General features: G+C 27.5%; 3 protein-coding genes across 16 annotated transcripts; 2 read left to right on the top strand and 1 right to left on the bottom strand.

The window, feature by feature from the left end:
• Positions 1–4: 4 nt before the first annotated feature.
• LOC127279533 (acetylcholine receptor subunit beta-like 2) lies at positions 5–13724 on the top strand. Of its 10 annotated transcripts, none has more exons than XM_051301957.1 (12): positions 5–145; positions 824–1066; positions 10662–10807; positions 10949–10993; positions 11070–11179; positions 11268–11605; positions 11676–11803; positions 11869–12044; positions 12127–12279; positions 12387–12511; positions 12624–12736; positions 12990–13722. In XM_051301957.1, the coding sequence occupies exons 2-12, from the start codon at positions 988–990 to the stop codon at positions 13209–13211; spliced, it is 1635 nt and encodes a 544-aa protein (XP_051157914.1). In that variant the 5' UTR covers positions 5–145; positions 824–987; the 3' UTR covers positions 13212–13722. The 10 variants fall into 10 exon arrangements, with proteins under 10 accessions (XP_051157914.1, XP_051157903.1, XP_051157932.1 ...); XM_051301946.1 differs by having other exon boundaries at positions 130–722; XM_051301975.1 differs by adding an exon at positions 3914–4203 and having other exon boundaries at positions 130–1066; positions 12990–13721.
• Positions 13725–13802: 78 nt separating this feature from the next.
• LOC127279593 (RNA polymerase II subunit 5-mediating protein homolog) lies at positions 13803–16267 on the bottom strand. Of its 4 annotated transcripts, none has more exons than XM_051302042.1 (7): positions 16112–16235; positions 15857–16001; positions 15511–15760; positions 15283–15432; positions 14885–15032; positions 14086–14677; positions 13803–13992 (listed from the first exon to the last, which is right to left on the bottom strand). In XM_051302042.1, the coding sequence occupies exons 3-7, from the start codon at positions 15656–15658 to the stop codon at positions 13879–13881; spliced, it is 1152 nt and encodes a 383-aa protein (XP_051157999.1). In that variant the 5' UTR covers positions 15659–15760; positions 15857–16001; positions 16112–16235; the 3' UTR covers positions 13803–13878. The 4 variants fall into 4 exon arrangements, with proteins under 4 accessions (XP_051157999.1, XP_051158006.1, XP_051158015.1 ...); XM_051302049.1 differs by having other exon boundaries at positions 15861–16001; XM_051302058.1 differs by having other exon boundaries at positions 15889–16001.
• Positions 16268–16604: 337 nt separating this feature from the next.
• On the top strand, positions 16605–25186 carry LOC127279461 (TPR-containing protein DDB_G0280363). 2 transcript variants are annotated; one of them, XM_051301818.1, is made up of 14 exons: positions 16605–16742; positions 19616–19695; positions 19849–20146; positions 20274–20415; positions 20555–20674; positions 20762–21024; positions 21148–21257; positions 21369–22019; positions 22354–22554; positions 22679–23007; positions 23173–23454; positions 23572–23830; positions 24201–24329; positions 24438–25186. In XM_051301818.1, the coding sequence occupies exons 3-14, from the start codon at positions 19917–19919 to the stop codon at positions 24458–24460; spliced, it is 2739 nt and encodes a 912-aa protein (XP_051157775.1). In that variant the 5' UTR covers positions 16605–16742; positions 19616–19695; positions 19849–19916; the 3' UTR covers positions 24461–25186. The 2 variants fall into 2 exon arrangements, with proteins under 2 accessions (XP_051157775.1, XP_051157785.1); XM_051301828.1 differs by lacking the exon at positions 16605–16742 and adding an exon at positions 18137–18309.
• Positions 25187–25189: the final 3 nt, after the last annotated feature.

Raw genomic sequence — 25189 nt, 5'->3', positions numbered from 1 at the left:
ATGTGAAGTTAATTTAATGTTCAATTAGATTGGTTACCTTTATTATCTCTCCCACTATCATTAATATTTCCAATTTCAAAAGCTACCACAAGAAGGATAATATCGCAGATACACTATCTCATAGTTTGCTAATAATTTTATAAAGGTATTTATCGTTTTATTTTAATATTTCATTTTTTAAATTTGTATACTTGTTTTTGGCAAATAATTTGTTTCTCATATAAAATTAATGTAACCAAAATAATAATAACAACTAATTCTATTGTCAAATTGCCATTATACAAGAATGACTATAATTTCGTTAATTCAAAAATGAAATAAATATTTTTATTTATTCTTAAAATTAGAAAACTGTAGGAATAGTGCTTCAAAAATTTAGATAATAATAATGGTATAGTATATGCGATCTATTACATTTGAATTTATAAATATATCAGTGTATATGAACACAATTGTTCATTCAAAAATCGAAATAATACTGAGAAAGATTAGTTTTATTAGACTCGAAGAAAAAAAGTCTAACGATATAAAGCTATCAGTTTGTTTGTTACACATAGTCTACAAGTTCACGAAGCAACTTGTATATACATATAAATACATAAAATATACTAATGAAATAAAACTTGTACAAACATAATTATATTATGTTTTTTGTAAATACTGCTATTTTAGTATAACATTAGCAATATGGAACTTTAATTTTTAACATTATACATATAATTGTAATTTAATAAGATTCTTTGTCTGTTAATTTGTATTAATTTTTTAGAAACTGAAATTTCACTGTCACTTTGAGAAGTAATTACACGAATATTTGTTGCAGCCACTTAACGAGAATTTATTCCCAATACTGTTTTCTATTGTTAGTAATGCTGCCACATTAAATAAGTCTTCCTGAGTGTCTCGCTTTGTCACTTTTTACGATAAAACTCTGATTATAAAAGAGACTGAATTGTTTGATTTAAATCATTGTGAAATTGAACATTAATGAAGGAAGAAAATATTCCCCTTATTAAAAAATGGACAAAGTCAGTAGACAAAAGAAGAAGAAACAAATTTCAAAAAGGTAAGCTGATGTTCTGTTCATTAATAAATACAAAAATAGATTCATCAAATACTCCTAAGCTGTTAATGTCTGTGCACTTCTTTATCGGTATCAGAACAGTTGCCACAAGTGTTAATAATAATAATTTAGTAAAATTCCATCAATTTCAAATTATATTTTTCTTGTAATTCTGTCAAGAAAAATTGAAAAAAACTAATATTATAAATAGTTTTTAATTATTATAATTACCTTTTAAATTAAATATACACTGAAAAAAATAAATCATCTTTTTCAAAAATAATATAAATATTTACGAAAATGAATTTATTTTAATACTGTGCATACTTGTATATGTATTATGATTTTGCTTAATTAGGTTATCGACAGGAATGATAATCTTAATAGCTTAAAAAATACTCGAATAGCACAATATATTATTGGCGCGCAAAGTTTTGAATATTTAATTGTTATAATCAAGGGATACTATCCCAAAAATATATTATTTATATGTATATGTATACTAGGCGAATATTTAATGAATATAAAATATTTGGTAGGGGGGACATTTGAATAGCTATAGATACTTATATTACTTTAAGAGCAACAAGGTTTATTTTATTTGTTTTTATTGCAGACTGAGAATTTGTTTCCAAGAAATTTTCTTAATCAATTAATTGATGCTTAGTAAAAAATTGTATTCTTTAACTAGAATATTTTCTTCTCCGTCGCAGACCTCTGTTCACAAGTCAGTAACAATAAAAAAGTAAAAAGATAACCATTAATGTACTATATATATATATATATACGTATATCTTAAATATTCTTTCAATGAATCTCAATTTGTACTTATATGTATAAGTATGTTTACACAATAAACTAAAAAGCTTCATTTTTAATTTTTTAAAAATATTTTTGGAAAAAGTAAAATTAGTTCCTATCAATTATCATTTTAATTTAAAAAATTGCATTTCAACAAGTTTGTCGTGTCAAATTTAAATTTATTTTCAAATTCTCTGTGCCTCTGTACATTTTTCATGGTTTTCAATAAACTTAAATTTTTTTATTAAAATTCGTAAAAGCATTCTTATAAGCTAAAATTTGACTGTAAAGCTTATAGCTTTATTTTTCATTAAATTTCTTTTAATTTAGTTCTTCTTATTTCATTTAAGTACTTGTTATTATAAAATGAATAAAAGATTTGAATAAATAATTAGATCGCGACTGTTTGCCAAGTAACTAATTAATTAATTTATAAATATTCTGTTTTGAAAGATAAAGTTTCTACAATTTAAGAATCCTTCATCATTTTCAGTTGTATAATTAATTAAAATTATCAAAGTTAATAATTATAATTCTCATAATTTTTGATTTTTAATTAATAATAATTAGAAAAATAATATAGACATATATACATATATTTACCGTTTTTCTCATTCAAGGAAATATGAAAACTGGACTCTTTCATATTAATATCTTTTTTCGTAACTTTTCAGTGAACCATGACAGATAAAGTCGAAGGACCTTCGATCCTTGTCCTCGATTTTATATTATCATTTAACTTGCAGAAGCAGTGTGATAGATATTATTTAGCTACTTTTTTCAATTGTTACTTTTCTAAATATAATTCATGAATAAGTGCTAATAATACATAACTTTATGCTTTATTTAAATATATTTAATCCTATTGTGTGTGTTCTAAAGAATTGATTAAAATATATATGATAAATTTTTCAATTAGAAATAGTATTTTAAAAACGATATATTTTATGTAAAAATAGGTAGGTCTATGAGTTCTAATTCTTTCTCACAATCAGTGTCATTTTCAAAAGAATGACTTAAACCTATTACATATTTGATTTATTTCCATTCGCATGTTTTTCTAAAAACTTTATGTGCATTTGTTCCGCTTATGAAATAGATTCTTAATGAATTTTGATTCATAATCTAAATCAATTGCAAACAATTTTATTTCGATTTAAACAGAACTGATTTTTTGCTTTGTTTTATCTTAAGAAAAATACGATGCCATTAGAACAGGATCTTGATAGAAAAATACAATTTTCTCTGAAAATTATTCTACTGACATGTATGTACATATGCTTTTAGTTGAGCTGTAAAAATAAATTTTCTATATGTGAGACGCATTTAATAGTTGCATATAACTTATATCCGGTGTATATTCATTGTACATAAGGTAATAATAATAATATACATATACATATGTAGGTACATAAAATAAAACTATCCATATAATTTAAAGAAAATAAAAGTTTATGCTTTCAATACATAAAAAGCGATACGTGACCTATAGCGACTACGATACAAATCATGTGCTGATGGTGAGTCAAATATACGAATTTTTTGAAAAAAAAAAAAAAATTCAACACAGAATTTAATAAACTAATTTAATTTAATTTAATAAACTAATTTCCCGCGGGCATAATTCTAAAAAGAAATGCATTAATAGTATAAGAGTTCGTATAAGGTTCTTTATACCGGCATCAATTTATTTATTTCTCGTAAGATTACATAATCGTTTAACTATAAAAATAACTGCGGTTTATTTAAAGGGAAAAATAGTTTAAAGTGTCAAAAGAAACGTCAAGAGAATTTGTCTTAAAAATATTACTGCGTAGTGACTAAAGGGATTCCTCTTGAAACAATATTAACAGAGAAATCTAGTTATGCTGCTGTATAGAATTCCTCTTGCAGAAACTGTGCATATGTAAACACATTTTCTCATACTTGTGGTAAATTAAATGGTAATTAAAATATTGATAAAGTTTTCCGAAAACTTAATGTTCGATAAAAGCAATCATTCGTTTTCTTGAATAGGATGTTATCTCAATTATCATTCATGTCTTTTAGATCAAAAAGTGGGGTTCTAAAGATGAGGTAATGACGGTCTTATCGTAACACGTCGATATAAGGTGATGGTGATCACTCAAATGGTGGTCACTCAGTCGAAGGATTTGGTGTGTACAGATCTTTCCGGTAGTGAACGGTCATAGAAAATTGTGCGGCCTCTTTTTAATTAATTTATTTATAAAAGCGTTATATATTTTATTTAAAAACTGCAAATTTTATTTCTTATTCATTGTTTCACACTGTCAATAATTAAAAGAAAAAAATGACTTTATCTGCTTGGAAAACCTGCTGTAAGTATTAGAATTATTAAAAAAAGAATCTATTGTTTCAATTGCGATAAAGAAAAGTAACAAAACACATCTAAAAACTATACCGTTAGATAAGTATGGAGAGCAAAGTTATACTATAAATCCTTACAATAAACTATCAAAAATTAAAAGTTGTTAATTACTTTTTGATAAATCATATTTTGATACAGAAATTTTTAAATTTATCTATGTACTTACTTTGCGCTTCTTCTGCTGTAAGATCAGTTCCCTTATTTTCTCGCCACGAGTTGATAGATACTTATATATAAAATATAATTATTTTTCTTTATTAAAACTGTGATTTCTTTACAAATTGTACGTTAAATTTGTCAGTTCTTCAGTGTGTAAATTATTTTCCATTGTTTTTAATATCTAGAAGCAACCACATTTTTCATTACATAGATTGATGATAATTTGAAGATAATAAATAATTAATTTGAAAATTAAATGTGTTAAACGTAATTGCATGTTTACAATATTATCCTTATTAAAATTACATACATATTTTACAATCCCTGAAATAGAGAGTAAATGTAAATAACACATAGAAAAGTTTTTATTGCTTTAAAGAAAATCTCTTCTTTAACTGCAACTATTTAATTCAAAGGAATTGAAAAAGAGTTTTTTAAAAGAAGAAACATTTTTTCTGTACAAGACAAAAGTATATAATACAGTCGTAGTAATTGTAAATGTGGGAATATTAATTGATAAAAAAAACTTTAGTCTGTTCAAATCATTCAAAGGAAAAAAGCATAAACTGAAATTTTGCAATATTGTATAAATAACTAATACAAATAAATAGTAAAAACGATTTACTTCTATAGTTTGTATGTAAATTCGACAACAAGAATAAATGCTAAGCGTTTTCTTTGATTTGCAAAGTTGTTGCATTTGATCTGAATTTATTGATCTCGTCACGCTATATATTATATTATACCAAACTTGTTGTATACATACTTGAGAAAACGAATAAGTATAATTGTTCAAATTTCATAAAATATTTGATAAAATTATTAAATTTTTCTTAAAATAAAAATTTGTCATATATGAAAAATAAAAGATTAATGTAAAAATGGTGATTAAATGGCAAAATCTGTTACAAGATCCAAGTGTCCTTGGGGTAGGTATAACGGTAATTTTTTCAATCGTCTCATTGGTAAAAACGTTTAAAAATATCTTTTCTTAGTAGACTAATGAGAACTAGATTTTTAAGTAAGTAATAATAAGTACTGTAAAAAATAATATTTTTGAAGAAAACAGAATTTGTAAAATAGGTATCTTATAATTAAGTTTTGCTTTTGCTTAGCACATTTATAGTATAAACTTTTAAAAATGAAAATCATCTAATGCCATTTTGGGAAATATTTTTACAAAAAGCTTTCTTTTTGAAAAAAAAGAAAGAGCCTTTCTTCCTAACAAATTAATTTGTTTTTTTATACAAAAAGAATCTTCAATGCCTATAATATTTTGACATTGTATTACTCTTGACATTCAAGTATAAAAGCTAATATTGAAATAGTTTTGTTTCTATTTACTGTTTCTGACCTTGTTAAAAAAAATTCTAAGAGCTATTGTATTTTAATTTATGGATTTCGTTCCAAACGATTGCAATAAAGTCAATAAGTGATGTTACGTCACTTATTCTAATGACACTAGCTTATTATATTTAAGTAAAATATAGTTTTTATTATATTTCTATTGTATTCTATTTATTTAGTAAAAGAAAATGTTTTTTAAAGTGGTATTTTTTGATTTTCATTTCCAAATTTGTCACACCGACTCTAAGGATGATAGAAAGGAAATTTGTTGGAAATATTTATGAAAATAAACTGAAACGAAATATGAAACAAGTATTAAATATGTATACCGCAAGACATGAACTATTTAATCCAATAATAAATCATTGACCGTGCTCATAAAGAGTACTATATGATTTCAGACGAGTATTGCACTGATAAGATTAATAATTTATCAACATAATTTGTATGTGCAGTTGTCATAAATAATACTGGATTAGTTACTTGAGATTGTGCAAGTTAGTTTAATAAAATTTAACTTTTCGGTCGACTAAATTTATTTGAAACTGGCATTTAATTTAAATTGCATTAGTCTTAAAAATGTAGATTTAGCAGAACAGAAGAAATAAGGAAAATATTTGTCCTTAGGCTTCAACATTCCACAGCGATGGGTCTTCGCGGTTATGGGTTTTTTAGCTCTATTTATTGCTTACGCAATGAGAGTATGTTTATCGATAGCCATAACAGAGATGGTAATACCACAAACGGATAATGGTACAAAAACGGAAGAAGGAACATGCCCCATTGACAAAAATGACCCTCCTAAAGAGAGTACAGTTGGAGGAACCTATGCGTGGGATGAAGAAACACAGGCAAGATAAACATTTTGAATAATTATAGTATTAATTCAAATTTAAATGATGCTCATCAATGACCTGATGAAATATTAATTAAGATTGTTAAAAATGAAAAATCCTGCTCACTGATATGACGCTTGATTGACGTTGTAATGTATATTTGCAAACATCGTAGTTAAATAACTTAAAGTATTTGAATTAATCAGAAATTTTAGATAATCGTATCTCCCAATCGCATATCATCGGTGGCAATGAAAGATAAACAACGTTGATACTTGTATTAAACACACTTATAATAGCGGAATAAATAGTCAAATGAAACGCGAATTAAAAATTGTTATGTAGGTATTGAACATTATTCTTTTTTACAGGGAATAATTCTGTCCTCCTTCTACTGGGGCTACGTGGTGACCCACCTTCCAGGAGGCATGCTAGCTGAAAGTTTTGGGGGGAAGTACTCTTTAGGACTTGGAATACTTTCTACAGCCATTTTCACTCTAGTCACTCCTGTTGCTGTAGAATGGAAAGGTTCAACAGCATTAATAGTTTTACGGATCTTGATGGGTCTTGGAGAAGGCACTACGTTTCCTGCACTAAATGCGATGCTTGCTCAATGGACTCCACCGGAGGAGCGCTCAAAGATTGGATCCATGGTTTTCGCTGGAGCCCAACTCGGAACTGTTTTTGCAACCACATTATCGGGACTGATTCTTCATTATTCTACTATGGGATGGCCGGCAGTTTTTTATGTGTTTGGCGCAATAGGAATTCTGTGGTTTCTTATTTGGATTTTCATTTGTTACAATAATCCAAGTGAGCATCCTTTCATAAGCGAGGGAGAACTGAAATATCTTCAAGATCGTCTAAGTGCACATACCCATAAGAAACCACCACCAGTACCGTGGAAACATCTTCTCACCAGTGTGCCTGTTTGGGCTTTAATAGCTGCGCAAATTGGGCATGATTGGGGCTTTTTTACCATGGTTACGGACCTTCCAAAATATATGAGCGATGTCATGAAGTATCCTATAAAAAGCAATGGATATCTCTCCTCTTTGCCTTATCTGTGCATGTGGTTTTGCAGCATTGTCACTTCCTGGCTAGCCGACTGGATGATCACTTCTAATATGATGTCAAGAACTAATGTTCGTAAACTAGGAACTACGATCGCATCTATAGGTCCGGGACTTTTTATCATTGGAGCCTCTTATTCAGGATGTGATAGGACGAATGTTGTTGTCTTATTCACTCTTGGCATGACACTAATGGGAACCTTCTATCCCGGCATGAAAGTAAACGCTCTTGATTTAAGTCCAAATTATTCTGGAACTCTAATGGCACTCGTTAATGGAATTGGCGCACTCACGGGAATCATTACACCACTTATTGTTGGAGCTCTCACGCATAATAAATCTTTAACTGAATGGCGTACTGTTTTTTGGATTGTTCTCGTCGTCTTTATTATCACAAATATTATTTTCATTGTCTACGCTAGTGGCGAAGTTCAAGACTGGAATGATCCAGAGTTTTTATGGAGGGAAAAAGAGGAAAAAATAAAGAAGGCAGCAGGCGAATCGATGAATGACAAATTTGAACTTAGGGGGGAAAAATCTTAAAACTCTAAATATTACATGTAAATGCGAATCAAAGAGATTTGACATCTTGTCCTAAGAGCTTATTTACGTCTATTTTAGAACAAATTAATATGCTTGTTATTTAAATTAGAAAGTAAATACTTCTGCGTGTCGCATCCCAAAAGACGCAAGGAAACAGTTGGAAAGAAATTATTAGAAAGTTTTCAGACATTTACACTAAAAATTTTTCAATATTAAATTATGCTGCTATAAATAAGAAAATATCCTGCAAAATTTCAAAGGTTTTTTAATTTATATGTTGCAACTTGCACTAAGTAACTTGTGCATCAGAGTGGATAAATGATGATTTCAACAATTCATGCGATAGTCGCATAAATATAATATAATTATATGTACAACCAGTTCCCGTTTGTATACCTAATACTTATTTAAACAGCAATGCAAAATAATTCTCATTAAAACTACTGGTGCAATAAAATTCTTATAGAAATTTCAGTGCAATTGAAATTTCCTACGCAATGAGATTCCTATTCAACAAGAAATTTAAATTACGAAAAGAAATGATATTGCACCGAAAGTTAAATAAATTTTTTATATTCATTATTTATATGAACGGGAGTGTCGCACCTAAATTATATGGAGAGACTGAGTTTAAAAGTATACATACATATACATATATAGGTATGCTGCTATGAATGTTTAAAGAAAAAAATGTTAACATATTAAGAAGATTATAATCTTTCTTACAATTCTATTGATTGAAAACAATTTGAGTATTTTAAAATTCGTTATGAAAGAATGTTAATTGCTACATCATTTAATATTACGTATTACAAATGCAAGCTACACGTTGATTAAAGGCTTTCAAGAATTTTAGAATTTCAAATAGATGATTACATATAGTAAATTTCAATTTTATAATTATATTTCTGCATAATTTTACTGTGGTTTTAAAATCTACAAATACGAGAATGGAAATTTTTAGGCCCTGTCCACTTTTTTAAGAGGACAAAAGTTAATGCAAATAATATATTTACAACATTAATGAGCTTTTTGTAGAGGCAGCGCAACAGCTTCAGAGTTGATATTAAATTAAGTAAGCTATATATAGTGATGAAAAATCATAACTTATTATTATACAATTTATACACATTTTTAATGTTATATTTATGCACACAAGTCTTTCTTGTTATCCCTGTGCTTTTGAATTGGTTGTTTGAGTCACGAAAATGATACATTATGACCAATGATAGCAACAAAAAATTAAGATAAAATTCGAATATCTTTTAATTTCAAGTCATTTTATAAATTTAAGGATAAATTCACTGGTTTTTTGCACTTGTCTAAATTAAATAATAAGTGAAGCTATCATTTCAATTTAAGGATAAAAAATTTTTTTTTATATGAATATAAAAAAAAATTATAATAAGACTTGTCTACTAGAAAGAACAGGGTTTCTTGTAAATAGTACATTTTTCATAAAGATGTAAATAAAGATATAATTTTACTTATATGTAATGTATGTATGTATATATATATATATTATTAAGAAGATTGTAAAATATTAAATACTCTTTTACAGTTTATATTAAAAAAATTTTTATTATATTCCAATAAAGCAAATTACATCAGAAATTTATTAAAGGATATTAAAAAACCTCAGATTGAAAATATAAAAGCATATAGAAAAGGTGAAAAACTTGAAAAAAATGTGTTTAAATATATATATTTAGATATAACTAGTTTCTGAAGTTCAACTGTAGGTACATGCGGTATTGCGCACATCGTTCAGTATCGATTTGCGAGGGATGCTGGAGGATGTTGAGCATAGTTTCAAATGAAAACTGACTAGGATAGTTCTGTTGTTCCACTCATACAAGAATTTTGATAGATACTGTCAACAATAAATAATAGTGTTTTTATACATTTTACATATATTTGTTAATAATTCCTGTTTATCATTCATTAATATGAATGTAGGACTGTTACTTGTTCTTCTCGGATTTTTCAGCCTAGTTAATGGTACGAGTCAAATAATTTCTTTTAGTATATTTTCAAAGTATTCAGGAAATTGAAATATCCAAAAATTATTACAGGAGTTGTTTATATGAATTATTACTTTTTTAATAAAGAAGAAGATAGAAGAAGAAAATAAATAAATTTTAATTTTTTAAAGGATCCTACCATTTTGCAGAAAAACAGAAACTTTTTGAGAAATTAGTTTCATATAAAAAGCCATACGCTGCTATTAATAATATAGTTTTATTATTATTTTTAAGTCCATCACTTTTTGTTTCTTAATATTTTAAGATAATATATTATAATGTTGGAAAATTATTATAGTTAAATTAAAATTTGTTTGTTTTTATTTAACTCGGAGAAATATTCAAAACTAATAATAATAGACGAAACAAAATATAATTATTTATTGTTTCAATTAGGTATTAAAAGAAGAATAAAATTATTTTCAGGTGGCAAATACGAAGTAAATCCAGATGCTAAAAGACTATACGATGATTTATTGTCAAATTACAACAGACTTATTCGTCCTGTTATTAATAATACTGAAACGCTTACTGTGTGGTTACGACTAAAACTATCTCAGTTAATTGAAATGGTAATTTGAAAAATGTTATCTAATTGTATGTATATAGGTAATTGTAAAATTTTTAAGGTAATACATTATATTTTTAGCACAAGTATCAATATTTTGTAACAGTGCATAAATAAAGATTTATGTATAAAATTTAATTTTTAGAATCTGAAAAATCAAGTTATGACAACAAACGTGTGGGTGGAACAGGTGAGAAAATTAAGACTTTATTAGTATTAGACATCCGCCTTTAATTATTTTATTACTTGGATTTTTCTATAAACAGAAATGGTTTGATTACAAATTGAGTTGGGACCCATTAGAGTATGGCGGTGTTGAAATGTTATATGTGCCATCAGAAAATATTTGGCTTCCGGATATCGTATTGTATAACAAGTAAGTTTTAAATTTTGATATAGAAACGCGTGTAACCATCAGATAAAGCGTTGTTTGTAATTAAAGAAAATTTGGTATTGAAAATTAGCGCAGACGGAAATTATGAAGTTACGCTTATGACAAAGGCAACTTTAAAACATACAGGAGAAGTATCCTGGAAACCACCTGCCATTTATAAATCTTCCTGCGAAATAAACGTCGAATATTTCCCCTTTGATGAACAGTCTTGCATCATGAAATTTGGTTCTTGGACTTACAATGGAGCTCAAGTTGATCTTAAACATATGGAACAACAATCTGGCAGTAACTTAGTAGCAATAGGAATCGACTTGAGTGACTTTTATTTATCTGTAGAGTGGGATATTTTGGAAGTACCAGCTTCACGAAATGAAGAATACTATCCGTGCTGTTCAGAGCCTTATTCTGGTAAGCCTTATTCTGATACGTTTAAAAATAATAAAAAAGCAACAACAATAATAAATATTGGTTCTTACAGATATTACATTTAATATTACAATGAGAAGAAAAACATTGTTTTATACTGTCAACTTGATAATACCATGTGTTGGAATCACATTTTTGACAGTTCTAGTATTTTACTTGCCAAGTGATTCTGGTGAAAAGGTAAATACATCATTATATTCTTCACTCGTCAAAAAATGACAATTAGTATTGTTTGCTGTTTACAGGTATCGCTGTGTTCTTCAATTCTCTTGTCACTTACTGTGTTTTTCTTATTACTGGCAGAAATTATTCCACCTACTTCTTTAGCAATTCCATTATTAGGAAAATACTTACTATTTACCATGATTCTTGTAACATTATCCATTTTGATAACGGTATGCGTTCTCAACGTTCATTTTAGGTATGTTTAAAATAATTATAATATTGTTGAGTCCAGAAACAAGTCCAAATATAGATTTCTATCAATAAATGCTCTTTAAAAGGTCTCCATCAACTCATAAAATGTCACCATGGGTCAAAGAGGTTTTTCTTAATTGGATGCCTCGGGTATTAATGATGCGCCGTACACCATATTCTACACCTGACTATGATGATAATTACCTAGATAGTGGCTGTACAAATGAAATTGATTTTAGGTATGTTTTTTAAAAGCACTAAGGTTAAATTTATTACTGTTAAATGGTTAGTTTATTACCTACATGAGGTAATTTTTTTCATGTTTGAAAAAGTGTTATTTTTTTAGCTTTCGGGATAGCATAAGTGATTATCCCCTTGACTTAAAAGAAAGTCCTGATGGCTTTGAAAGCGTCACTTCACCATATAAACCAATAAGAGGAGACGATGGACGACACATTCCTCATGCATCAGGTAAATTATCTTTTATTATTAACGATAAACTTTGACTCAGTAGAATTTAAAAAGAAAAAAAATTAAATAAAAACGAATTTATTTATGTGAAAAAAGTTGATTTTAATTACAGTAACCGACAGTGAAAATACAATACCAAGACATTTATCAGCAGATGTAATAGCCGCTCTAAAAGGTGTCCGCTTTATTGCACAACACATTAAAGATGCTGATAAAGATAATGAGGTAGGAACTTTTTTATTCATTTTACATCTACTTTAGGTCGAAAAATTTGTGGGTTTAACTGATTTTATTAAAACATTAATTATGTTTAAAATTTTAATAATTTGGGTGATATTCATTTGTTTTATTTTATATTAATTAATATTTAAATATAGAATTTGTTTTTAAACTATACTATTGAATGATATATTTTATTTTTATTTGCAACTTGAAATAACCGTTATTAAAATTTATGGTTTATTACATTTGTTTTTAGGTAATAGAAGACTGGAAATTTGTAGCAATGGTACTTGATAGACTTTTTTTATGGATTTTCACTTTGGCATGTATTGGTGGAACCTTAGGAATTATATTCCAAGCACCAAGTTTGTATGATACACGCGAGCCTGTTGACCAGAAGCTTTCATCGATTCCATTAAGAAATTATATGCTTCCACCTACTGTTGTTCCACCCCAAACAGTTTTCGAAGAAGCATAAAGAAAAAACAAGTCGCGTGAAAAGAAGAAAACAATAATTTCAATCCAGTACGCAATATGCGTATTGTACACGAGCAACAATTTTAAATAATTCTGGTATACCAAATACTAGAAGATTTCAAATACGAGATTTTAAATCAATCAACTATCAACTAACGAACATATTAATAGTTAATTACTCGACTACAAAAACTATCCATTTTCAAACGCTCATAATATTATTTAATTTTTTTAATGAAAATTAAAATTCGTTTCCTGTTTCAAGAAGCACGCGGTACGCTACATACTGTCTAGTAATTGAGGGCTAATTCCATAGGATAAGATTTTGTTTTTAGTAATGTCATGTTTTAAAGTCCTTTTTACAAATATTAAAAGTCTGTTAAATATTTCATGGTTTTATCAATTGCAAAATTTGTTGAATGGTTCACTAAACTTTTTATATTCTACACTAAAAAAGTAAATATTCAATTTATGTACTTTTTTTCTAAAACATTGCAAAATTTTTTAATCGAAAATCTAAATATTTTATATTTATAGAAAAATGTAACTAAAAAAACGATGAATATTAATATTTTGTTCTCCTAATAAAACCTTTTTTATAACATTAAAAAATTTATTTATTTAATATTAACCATGACTTGTTATTTAATTATTTAATTTATTTATTGTCATTTATTTACCCTTTCCAGTTTGAATCTGCTGACTGGTTTTTTCTTACTTACAGAATCCAAAATGTCAGTTTGAATCGACTCCTGTTTTTTTTCTTTAACTGTTTGTGTGACCTATAAAAAAAAGATAAATACTTAACAAATACTGATACAAAAAATGTTTATACAGTCAAATACAATTATATATAAACTATAAAATTATATTACCAAATTTTCAAATGCTGACACTTTTTTTGTATCACATTCGACATATTTATCTGTCGAGTGTTCTTCTAATGAAAAATCTTTACTATTTAAGTTGTCTCGTGGTCGTTTTAAAATGGACTTAGGTTGAAAACATACATTGTAAATATCTGCTGGATTATTGATCACCTTTTTGTCAATGTCAAGCAATTGTGGAGGAACATTTGAATGCTCAAAATTAATTTTTGAAATAAGATTAGAGCCCTGATTATATTTTACTTCTGTATTGGGAACGCTTGATTTGTTATAGTTCTTTTTAGTTTCAATATTAAATTTTTTCTTATCACAGTTATTTACATCACTAGTACCTTGAAAGGACACTTTTCTGACATTATTAAATAATCTATCTTCATCTTCCGTATTTACCATATAATTACATTTTAAGCTCTCTTCTTCTTTGCTTAGTGGTTTTTGCGAACCTATTAAATCTTTTTTTTTCGGTTCCATTTCTTGATTATCATCTTCATCATCATCATCATTGTCATAATCATCATCATCATCATCATCATCATCATCATCATCATCATCATCACCATCAAGTTGATTAATATGTAACCTAAAATGCATATTATATATATAATAAAAGATAATTCATCTTACTATATACGTGTGCATAATAGGTTTTAAAATACTAATATTGTAGTACAAAAATTGAATGGTAAAACTTATGAATATTGAAATCAAAAAATTGATATTAGAATTTATGAAAAACTTGAACCAGATTTAAAAAAAATGTTTTTGAAAATTACAAAAATGTATCGACCTGTTATATTCATCAATTAGTTCCTCTTCAAGTTCTAATTCATCTAATCTTTGAAATATTTGTTCCTCTGTAATAAGGTAATTTTGATTTGAGTTTTTCTGTTTCGATTTTTGCTCATGATACTCTTTTTCTCTTTGTCTATGTTGAACTAAAACAAAAAATCATATAATATTATATATTTAATTATTATGTCAATTAATTTCATAACTGATTGGAATATTTAAAGTAAAAAGAAATATTTTTCGATAATTTCAGAAAATGTAGTTTTTAATTGAGGGTTTCGATCAAATAACTCGAGCGACGCGCTGTTACCAGTCAAGTATCAGTGACGGATCATTGCTATCTGACTAACATTAAAGCGTTCGTTCGAGTTATTTAATCAGGACTCTCAATTATACCTCTCCAGTTTTGTAAATCTTGGTCATTCCAGTGTTCTACAAGATCATCTTTTACAATATCTTCAAATACTCCATAACTTAAAAGACAATTTTTCCTTGATTCAAATAAATTCCTCTCGGATTTCAAAAATGTTAACATGTCATGAGTACCTTGTTAAAAATAGAACGATTAAATGTTAATTACTTTCGATAAATTACAATCTTTTAATTTTACCGAACAATAATTACGTTTTATTCTGCGTTTAGTTAATTCAATAGCTTGTGCTGCAGAGTATTTAACAAAGTATCCTTCTCCAAGACATACTAAAATTTCATTGGTATGTTTTAATTTACCTTCTATCAAAGCCTGCTTACCAATAGGTATCATACAATTCATGGATAATTCTAATGGTAAAGTTTGAAGGCCTTCTAAAACTACTTGACATTCTTTTTGAAAATTAGTCCATTTTTTTATCTCTTCTTCATTTCTTTCTATAGCCTATAATAACAAATAAAAATCAATATTATTTAAAATCTAAAGAGAAATTTTAATCAGGTAGATAAATTATAAAATTAGACATGATATATCAATCACTTGCAATTTGGAAAAATTTTAAAAACTTCTACCAGTAATTATTTTATGGCTATTGTCCCCAAATTGAAAACTAATCAACTAGATATCTGGATACTGATTATCAAATTTAATGTGAAATAAACAAAAATCTCAATTCGGTTTCTACCTTAAAATAACAAAGAAAAAACTCATATGTTAAAGCGTTAAATAAATACAAGAAACCAAAACCTATATAGTAAACCTAATTTGCAAACAAAAAATATGTGGTCAATATACCTCACAAATGGTTTGTAAATGAATATTTTGCTTTAAAGTAAATAATTCCGTATACTCCATTGCTTAAAACACTATTTTGTTTATTAAAAATTTTGGCCGAAACACATGGATCACAAGTCTTAAATCGTAAGGCTGTGTCCACAATGGACAATGGAAAGAGACGATCCCATCTCTCTCTACATGTAGCTTAAGGCATAAGCACAACTAGTCGGATACGTAAGACGTTAAGCCAATAAAAACTCTACATTATACTGATTTCCATTGAATCGAAAGTTCTTATTGACTTACACTTTCCGACTTCCACTTTTTTCGAAACTATGGAACCAGCCCAGCCGTAACGAAAACAATTTATGCTGTTATGTTAGCTCTTAAACTTTACAGATATATCAGTGTCATATTTCAGACGTTCCACCTTTTGTCGAAATGTTGGATTACTCCTCCGTGTGATTTCTCCCTTAAACAACCACTGACGTATAAGGTAATTGTTCCAACCCCTGAGAATACAGTGCACTACAAGTAACAGTGTTGAATTGTATTTAATTGTATCGTATTAATATTTGTGGTGTGAAAGGTATAATCAAGGAAAGATAATTTAATATATAAAACAGCGAATTTGCAACCTTAGAGGCAGGTATATGCATAAATATTTTGATTTATGATGTAGTTTCTAAGAAGTATCTGCGAAATGAGCTGTGAACCAAATAGTACTACATATAATTCCTTTCTTGACCATTTGTTGTGTATGTTGTGTTTTTGACATCATATTTAGTTTTTTATAATTTCTGTTTTATTGTGTTACAAACACGAGTTTGTATTGGGAAATAACCTTAACAGAAAAAACGGTTCTTTAAAAAATTTACAATTAATATCTAATTATTCTGTTGGAGTACATTCACTGTCTAATAGTTTACTTATTTTATTCTGATTATTCGATGGAATAAATTTTTTGGTCGAAAATACTGTTAGGATACTATATCCAAATAATGCTATTAAAAGGTGTATTAACCTAAATTAATTATTGTTGTTCTGTTGTATGTATATTATTTTTATTTGGATTTCAACTAGAGAATTTATTACTTTTAAACTACATTTAGCGCGATTAAAGGTTTTCTTAGCTTAATAACAATTGACATTTATTACTTGAATTTGACAGTTTTCGACTGAAAAACGTTTTTTACACATTTTCACTTTATTAATTTTTTATTATATTAATGTATAATAGGATTCAAAGCCCTAGAAGGATGGAAATTTCTTTAATATTTTTATTTTGGTTCAAGTAACCAGGACTTACTGTCGTTACCTTTGTTTACCTTATTGAATGATGCAGTGACCTTAGCGAAACGTTCTTTGAAATGTTAGTGACATTTCATAAATTTACAGTAATGTTAGTAACTTTTTAATTTAGTTATGTATTATGACTAAAAAAAATTTAGTGTTATAATTATTTAACAACATAGAAAATATTATTTTCGAAAACAAGGCACGTAAAAGTTATAAATAGGAATTAAAAAGTGAAAGTCGTCTGCTCTCATGTCAAACATAACCTTCAACATTTTTTTGTGTACGATACATATAGGTATGAATACTTCAATGAAGTTTCTTCCTTGTTATCTTTATCAGGCTTGAATTAAATTTTTCCTTTAAAAAAAATTTAATATTTTAAACCTTATATTAACAAATTTATTATATAAGATATAAATTTTAAAAGTATATCTCAGTTTATCTAATCAAGTATTTGTAAAAAGAAGAATAAAAGAATTTACAAGTTAATGATTTAATTAAAATTGAAGTTTAAATTATATACATCAATTTATTTTAAAGTCAGATAGTCTTTTGCAAGTGAAATTTTAAAAATTCACGTTTTTATTTTAATTTGAAATACAAATAATAATTAATAACTGTAAATAGAATAGAATATGATTTTAAAATTCGCGCAAAAATAAATTACCATCAGTTGCACAATTGACTTGAAAATCTACTGTACATATATTGTATAGCAGGACACTGACGGCGCGGCGCACCGTTGTGGCTATACAACAGCTGTTACAAGTGTTCTGACAGTTCATGTCGCAATATCTTTGTCGTTTTATTCATTACATATATAGTTTTAATTAAAGTTGCTGTAGGATGAAAACTTTCCCATAACAAGAAATTACAATAAATGCACTTTAAGAAATATACAACTTACAGTTACTAAGGTTCGTATTTATAAAAATCTAGAGTTCTTTGTTCTTTTATTTAATGACAGATCATCTTCCTCCTGTCAGATATAACCGTTCTCTCCTCCAACTTGTTTACCTATATGCTTTTTAGTTTAATTATTTATCAGAGTATCTTTAGTAACTCTTTATTTTTAACATTAATACTTTAATAATTTAGCTACATAATAAAAACCTCATTAACAAAAACACAATATTTTTAAATCAATGCACTCCATATTATTATCCTCAATTCTTCAATCAGAAGTCTTTTAGAATTTCAAATATTTCTTTGTGTTTATTTAATTTAAGATTGAATTAGTTAAAATTACATTTTACATTATGTTATCGACTAAAGTATATGAAGATTCAGCCTTAACGATACAACCTAACAAATTTCATCCTTAAAAAAGTATGACATAAGACATTAAATCATTCACATATTTTAATATATTTTATTTTCATTTTCACCTTTTTTACAACACTCTTTTTAATGTTATAAGCTCATAATCATTTTTAAGGTTAGGATAAACTGTTAACTATTAAGTTCTATTTTACTTGGTTTTATTAAAAATTTTGTTTTGTCCACAACTAGTGTACAATTAATTTTTTTTAAGATTTTATTTTTTATGACGGAATTGAACAGATAATTAAGCTATATAATCGATAATAATTTTTTTTTTACTTTTTAGTAAAGTATATTGTATAAGTATAATTACTTTCTAATATTTTATTGATTTTGATTAATTTCTTTTAAAAATTGATATTTTCATTTTATAAAAATTTATCGTGCAATAGTAGCAATAATGCTTATTAACATCGTAAATGAAAAGAAGTGAAAAATAAAATCCTATATTTTGCAGCTTATGTTTCTTGTTTTTAGTGTCACCTTTAGGTAAATATATATTAGCATAATTTTGTAGCTGCATCTCCCACTTCTAAGATTTAAAATACACAAATTTTGTAGATATTCTTTTATAGGTATATAGTTATTTTTTAAGATTTTATATATTTTCCTTTATTCAGCGATTACTACTTATGTCATAATAATCGACTTTTATTTACAAATTTTTTATGTCTAGATAATGAATATGCTCAAAATAGAATTGTCTATTCAAGTTGTATTGTAAAAGCTTCGTTTTTAGTTATTTTTTTTATTTATAAATCTACTGATTGAGAGAAAGGTAATTGAGAATTTATAACCTGTTTTATTATACACTGAATTTTTAAAGTGGTTCAATGATTTTATGTTTAATTTTTTTAATTTAATTTAATTGTTAATTTTAAACCATTTGATATATTTCAGGTGGCTAAAAAAGATTCATTGAAAAAAGAATTGAAAATTAAAATTTATTGGGTGAAGATTACAAAAGATTTCCTACATAAGTAAGTGTTTATTTAAAATCCTAAGTTTTAAATTATCAATAAAAGTATATATATATGTTATTCATTTACATCAATATAAAAATATATATATGTCTTATATATTAATCGTGAATTAAAAAAATATTTAATACAAGTTTTTTTTTTCTCTAAAAGACTTTGAGAGAAGGAAACTTTGCTGTAAATTGTGAAGAAAAAAAAGTTAACACAATCAGTGTCAAGATATGTCAGTTTTGAATCAAGGCAGTGAAGATGCAGTGGAGTGTCCACTATGCATGGAACCATTAGAAGTTGATGATTTGAATTTCTTTCCGTGTACTTGCGGCTACCAAATTTGCCGTTTTTGTTGGCATAGAATTAGGACTGATGAAAATGGTTTATGTCCTGCTTGTCGCAAGGCCTATTCTGAAAATCCTGCTGATTTTAAACCCCTAAGCAAAGAAGAAATAGCAAAGTGAGTAAAACTTTTAATAAATTTTCAGTTTAATTTAAAAAATGACAGCTTTTGAAAACTTTTCTTCTCAGCAACTAAAGCTGACATACGTGAATGTATATAAAATGTATGTGTTTAATAAAAATAGGCTAAAAGCAGAAAAAAGATTGAAGGATCAACAACGAAAACAACGAGTCACAGAAAATCGCAAGCATTTAGCGAATGTACGAGTGGTTCAGAAAAATCTGGTTTTCGTAGTTGGATTACCAATGCGGCTGGCAGATCCAGATGTGAGTCTGTTTTTTTTTATTTTTTATTAAAATTAAAATTTTTTTTATTTACAGAAGCTCTTAATGCTTTATTAGATATAGATAAACTTTTGTCATTTGTATTTACCTGTATTTTCTTTTCTTTAATGTCATGCTTTAGGTTTTGAAGAAACATGAATATTTTGGAAAATTCGGGAAAATTCACAAAGTTGTAATAAATCAAAGTACTTCATATGCTGGATCACAAGGTCCCAGTGCTTCAGCATACGTAACTTATCAGGTTTGTTGATTGCCTTGCATTTAAAAAATAACTGATCCATTTATACACAGTTTTTGATAATATTTATGGAAATGCATTTTATTTTAGCGCCAGGAAGATGCATTACGCGCTATAGAAGCTGTAAATAATATAGTTGTGGATGGAAGGACAATAAAAACGTCACTTGGTACGACAAAATATTGCTCACATTTCATGCGCAATCAAAGTTGTCCAAAACCTGATTGTATGTACTTGCATGATCTCGGTGATCAAGAAGCATCATTCACCAAGGAGGAAATGCATCAAGGAAAACACCAAGAATATGAAAGGAAATTAGTGCAATCTTTACATGCCAATACATCCATACAAAGGTAAGTTCGTATTGTATAAAAAAATAATAAATCAACCATTCGATTTTATTAGATAAGAAATAAGACTCTTAATCAGTTAGAAACATTGAGACGCAATTACAAATAACTTTGTAATATTTTTAGAAAACCTACTCCTTCTCCACCTGTGTCAGGCAACGTTGTTCGAGATGGTGGAATGTCTAATTCACAAACCAAAGAAGCATGGCCCTCGTTGCAGTCAGGTCAAACCAACTGTAAGTTAATTTCTCAAAAACCTTAAAAATTTTCAATACTATCATCTAGTCTATGATGTCTCCGGTTATATTGCATTGATTTCTTTGACATAAATGTTATTGTTGTTTCAGGTTCGCAGATAAATTTTAAGGATCCATCTCTTCCTGTTGAAATTGCAAGTCAAAACAACGTTATTAATGAGAACACTACGAATATACAACAAAATCTTTCATCACCAACAGTGCCAACAAAAAAACAAAGCAATAATAATAAAGGGGAAAGTGGAATTGGATTTCGACGAGGCAAAAGTAATAGTGAAAGCAAAGTACAAGCTGCTCGTAACAAGCATAAAAATTGTCAAAATAAAGAAAAGCACAATGTACGAGGTTCCACACAGTCAGATTCAAATCATGCAAGTGCTCAGTTAAGCATGCAAAATAAAACACAATCTCAGGTTAATGGTTCAAAAGAAGTACGAAATTGTTCAGCTGAATCAATTATAGAAACAGAACAAACATCTGCTAATAAACAAAAAGTAGACAATGCACAATCTCATCGAATTCAAGATCCGGAATTAAAAATAAAACAGCAATTTAACGATCTTAAAATAAATGGGGTTGTACAAAATGTAGAATATAGTCATTTAGACAGAGAAGGAGAATCACAAGGCGAGAGAGGTACACCAACTAGTACAATTTCCAGTTCAGATGATTCAAATGCAATTCACCAAATAGAAGTTCTAGCTAAATTGAAAGAAGATAATGATCGTTCGGCACTTTTAGGTATTTATCTTTATTGTTTATATTTTGGCAAATTAGTTTCTAGCTATTTTAGCTTTTTCTAGTTTTTTTTAACATAGTCCACATTTTTGCCTTAAAAACTAACTACTCAGTGTATTAATTCTAAAGAAATAAAAGGAGAGGCCACATGTCAAACTATAAAAAGTATAAGATAAGTCCTCATTGACTTTTTTAACTCCATTAAAAACCGAGAGCTGATGTCAGTTTATTTTCTGACTTCTCTAAACAAAGTGAATTTTGATGGATTAAAATTTTATTTTTTTTTGAAAAAGAAAATAGATTACAACAGCAAATTAATTTGTGTACGTATTTACAGGTTCTTCTCCAATTAGATGCAATTCATCCCAGAATATATGTCAACAGTCTTCTTCAGGATCATCCACAGACAATACTAATAATTTTCAGTCTCAATTAAATCATCGAACTATTTTTCAAACAGATAATAATAGTTTCTTTAGCTCAAATAATTTCCATAAAGTTTCTACTTCTGTGCCAATACCATCCACAGCTCAAGCGGGTATATAAAATTAATTGCTTTACTGTCTATTTTTTTTTGTTTTTTTTTCCATTCTTTCTTGTATGAATATGAATGTGCCATGCAACGGAAATAAATAATAAGTTTGAGTTTATTTTTTTTACAGCAAATTCAAGCGTCGACTGGATGAATTTAGGGCATATATCTATACCTGACTCTTTACCAACTGTGTATTCAAGCGAAGACTGGCAAGCAGCTTTTGGATTTCAGAATGAATCGTCACAAACTGCTCGATTTCTAAGTAAACCTAATAGAATCAACACGCCAAGAGTACCATTCCACTCTGAAGATTTTATAGTTGAAGATACATATACGAATTCACAGTATCCTTCGAATCCATCAAATATTGTATCAAATCTACTTGTCAACTCATCAGCTACAAAATTTATGGCAGATTTTCAACAAAATTCATTGCAACAAAGACTTGTTATGCAGGTAACTACAACCTATAATATTCACGTTGTTCTAAATGTTTCATCAATTATTCGGTTAGATATTGGATTAGAAACTATATAATTATAATCTTCCTGGTATAAAGTTGTAGTCTGATTTCTAACAGTTTATTTAATACTAATTTCAATGTAAAATCCATTATTATAGGCTCAACAGAATTACGAGAATAGTGAGTATTTGAAACAAAATGGTTACACTTCTTTAAACAAAGTTCAAACACTTCATGAGGTAGTACCTAGTGTAAAAGCAGATGATGAACTTGGTTTTGATCCATTCCACGAAACACAAAAAGCTTTGGCTGAGCTTATGGAGAATGAAATTCAAATTCAACAGCAAAGACTTTTTCAACAGCAGCAACAGCAACTAAAGGAGAGAGAAGATAGCCGAGTACAACTTCAATGTACTTTAGGTTCTCAACATTTTTCTCAGGTATATTATTTATATTTTTTGCATTGACAGCTGTTTATAATATATTGGTTAGTACACATTATACCTATATACACGCACACACGTATAATGTGCTGCATTACATTATTGTTTTATTAGGTTGCACACCTGGCACATCTTCAGCAACAAGCACAACAATTGCAAAGTTTACATGCTTTGCAGCAATCGCATTCCTTATTATCGCGATTACCTCAGGATTTTATTCAACAAAATTCTGGTCAAGGGTCAATTTCAGTGGCTAATTTAGGTCAACGAAGTCGCTTACCGCCTCCGGGCTTTCCTGGTTCATCACCAAATCACATGAATTCATTTGGCCTTGGAATACCCCGCCCAGCACCTTCAAATAATACATTTTCTGGTAAAAAATAATATTAAACATTTCTCCTCAAAATACTAAATAATATTTGATAGATTGCTTTCGAAAATCTCTATAATTATGAACATAATGTGAAAAACAAGCAGTGCTTGTAACGACATTGCAAATAATATTTTACAACTATGAATTTACATGGAACTTATGTGATACGAAACAAACAAACTGAGTTACATAATTTTCGATTTGTTTTTTAAATATTAAACAAAATTATATATATATATTTACATTTAAGTAAATAAATGTGATAACACTGTATAGTTCCGAGTCAAAAAAGTTGACAAATTAGATATTTTTTACACAATAAAATTCTTAAAATTACATTATACCGAATAATTATTTCAACATTTTTCAGATTTACTCATGTCTACTGGTAATAAAATTCTACCATTTGTAAGTCATTCATCTGGTGGATTATCATCAGGACAAGCACCTCACCACGCTCCCTATCTTTTAAATCAGAATTCAGTTCTCAATTCACAAGGTAATTTTTTCATTATATATGTTTAACGTTTAATATATAAATATATTCTATTTTAATTTAAAGACAAATAAAATGTACACTTTTTAATAATTAATTTTTATATTTCAGGGACCGAAACATCACAGACATAGTGTTAAAATATTTGCCAGCATTTTGTGCTATATTTTACAGTCTAGTAAAGTTAATTGCAAACATAAAATATTTAATTTTGAATAAAAGTGTGATGAGAATATAAAAGAAATCACTATGTACAATTGAAGACTGCTATTTAAAAACTCGCTAAGTGCTATTTCAAATGTTGTCACTTCATAAATTTTCTTTATATGCTACATTGTATTTAGATACTTGAATTGTTTATTATTATAATTATTATTAGATATTATTGACATTTTTTTCAAAAACAATCGTTATTTAATTAAAAATGAATCTTTGTTTTAATAATATACTTTTCAAAATCAGATTATTACACATAATATAAAACGCGAATAATGCTTTAAAATATGTTTTAATTAGTAACGTTTTATGGGCACTTTATGAAAAAGGAATAACACTAAAGCATTTTCACAAGTAACATAGTAAAAATTGAATACACACTTAAGATTGTTAAATAATTTTTAACGGTATACAATATTATTGAATCTTCTTATCCAGTTGTACCTGATAAGAAGACTTTCATGAAAGTCAATCAGAATTGTCCCATTCTATTATGAATCAATCATTTTGCAATGCATAAGTGATTATAAAGTTTTTATTTTACCGCTCTGTTTCAAAATTATAAATAAAAAATTTTAAAACACTGTAATAAGCAGTTGATAGTATTAGGATTTATTTAAATAAATAGTTGTGACCAAAACTAATTG

This window comes from Leptopilina boulardi, unplaced genomic scaffold, assembly GCF_019393585.1.
Source record: "Leptopilina boulardi isolate dan_hultmark-lab unplaced genomic scaffold, ZJU_Lbou_2.1 LbouV2_112, whole genome shotgun sequence".
Lineage (NCBI taxonomy): Eukaryota > Metazoa > Arthropoda > Insecta > Hymenoptera > Figitidae > Leptopilina > Leptopilina boulardi.
The sequence above is the reverse complement of the archived record's forward strand: the minus strand, read 5'-3'. Positions and strand labels throughout refer to the sequence as shown.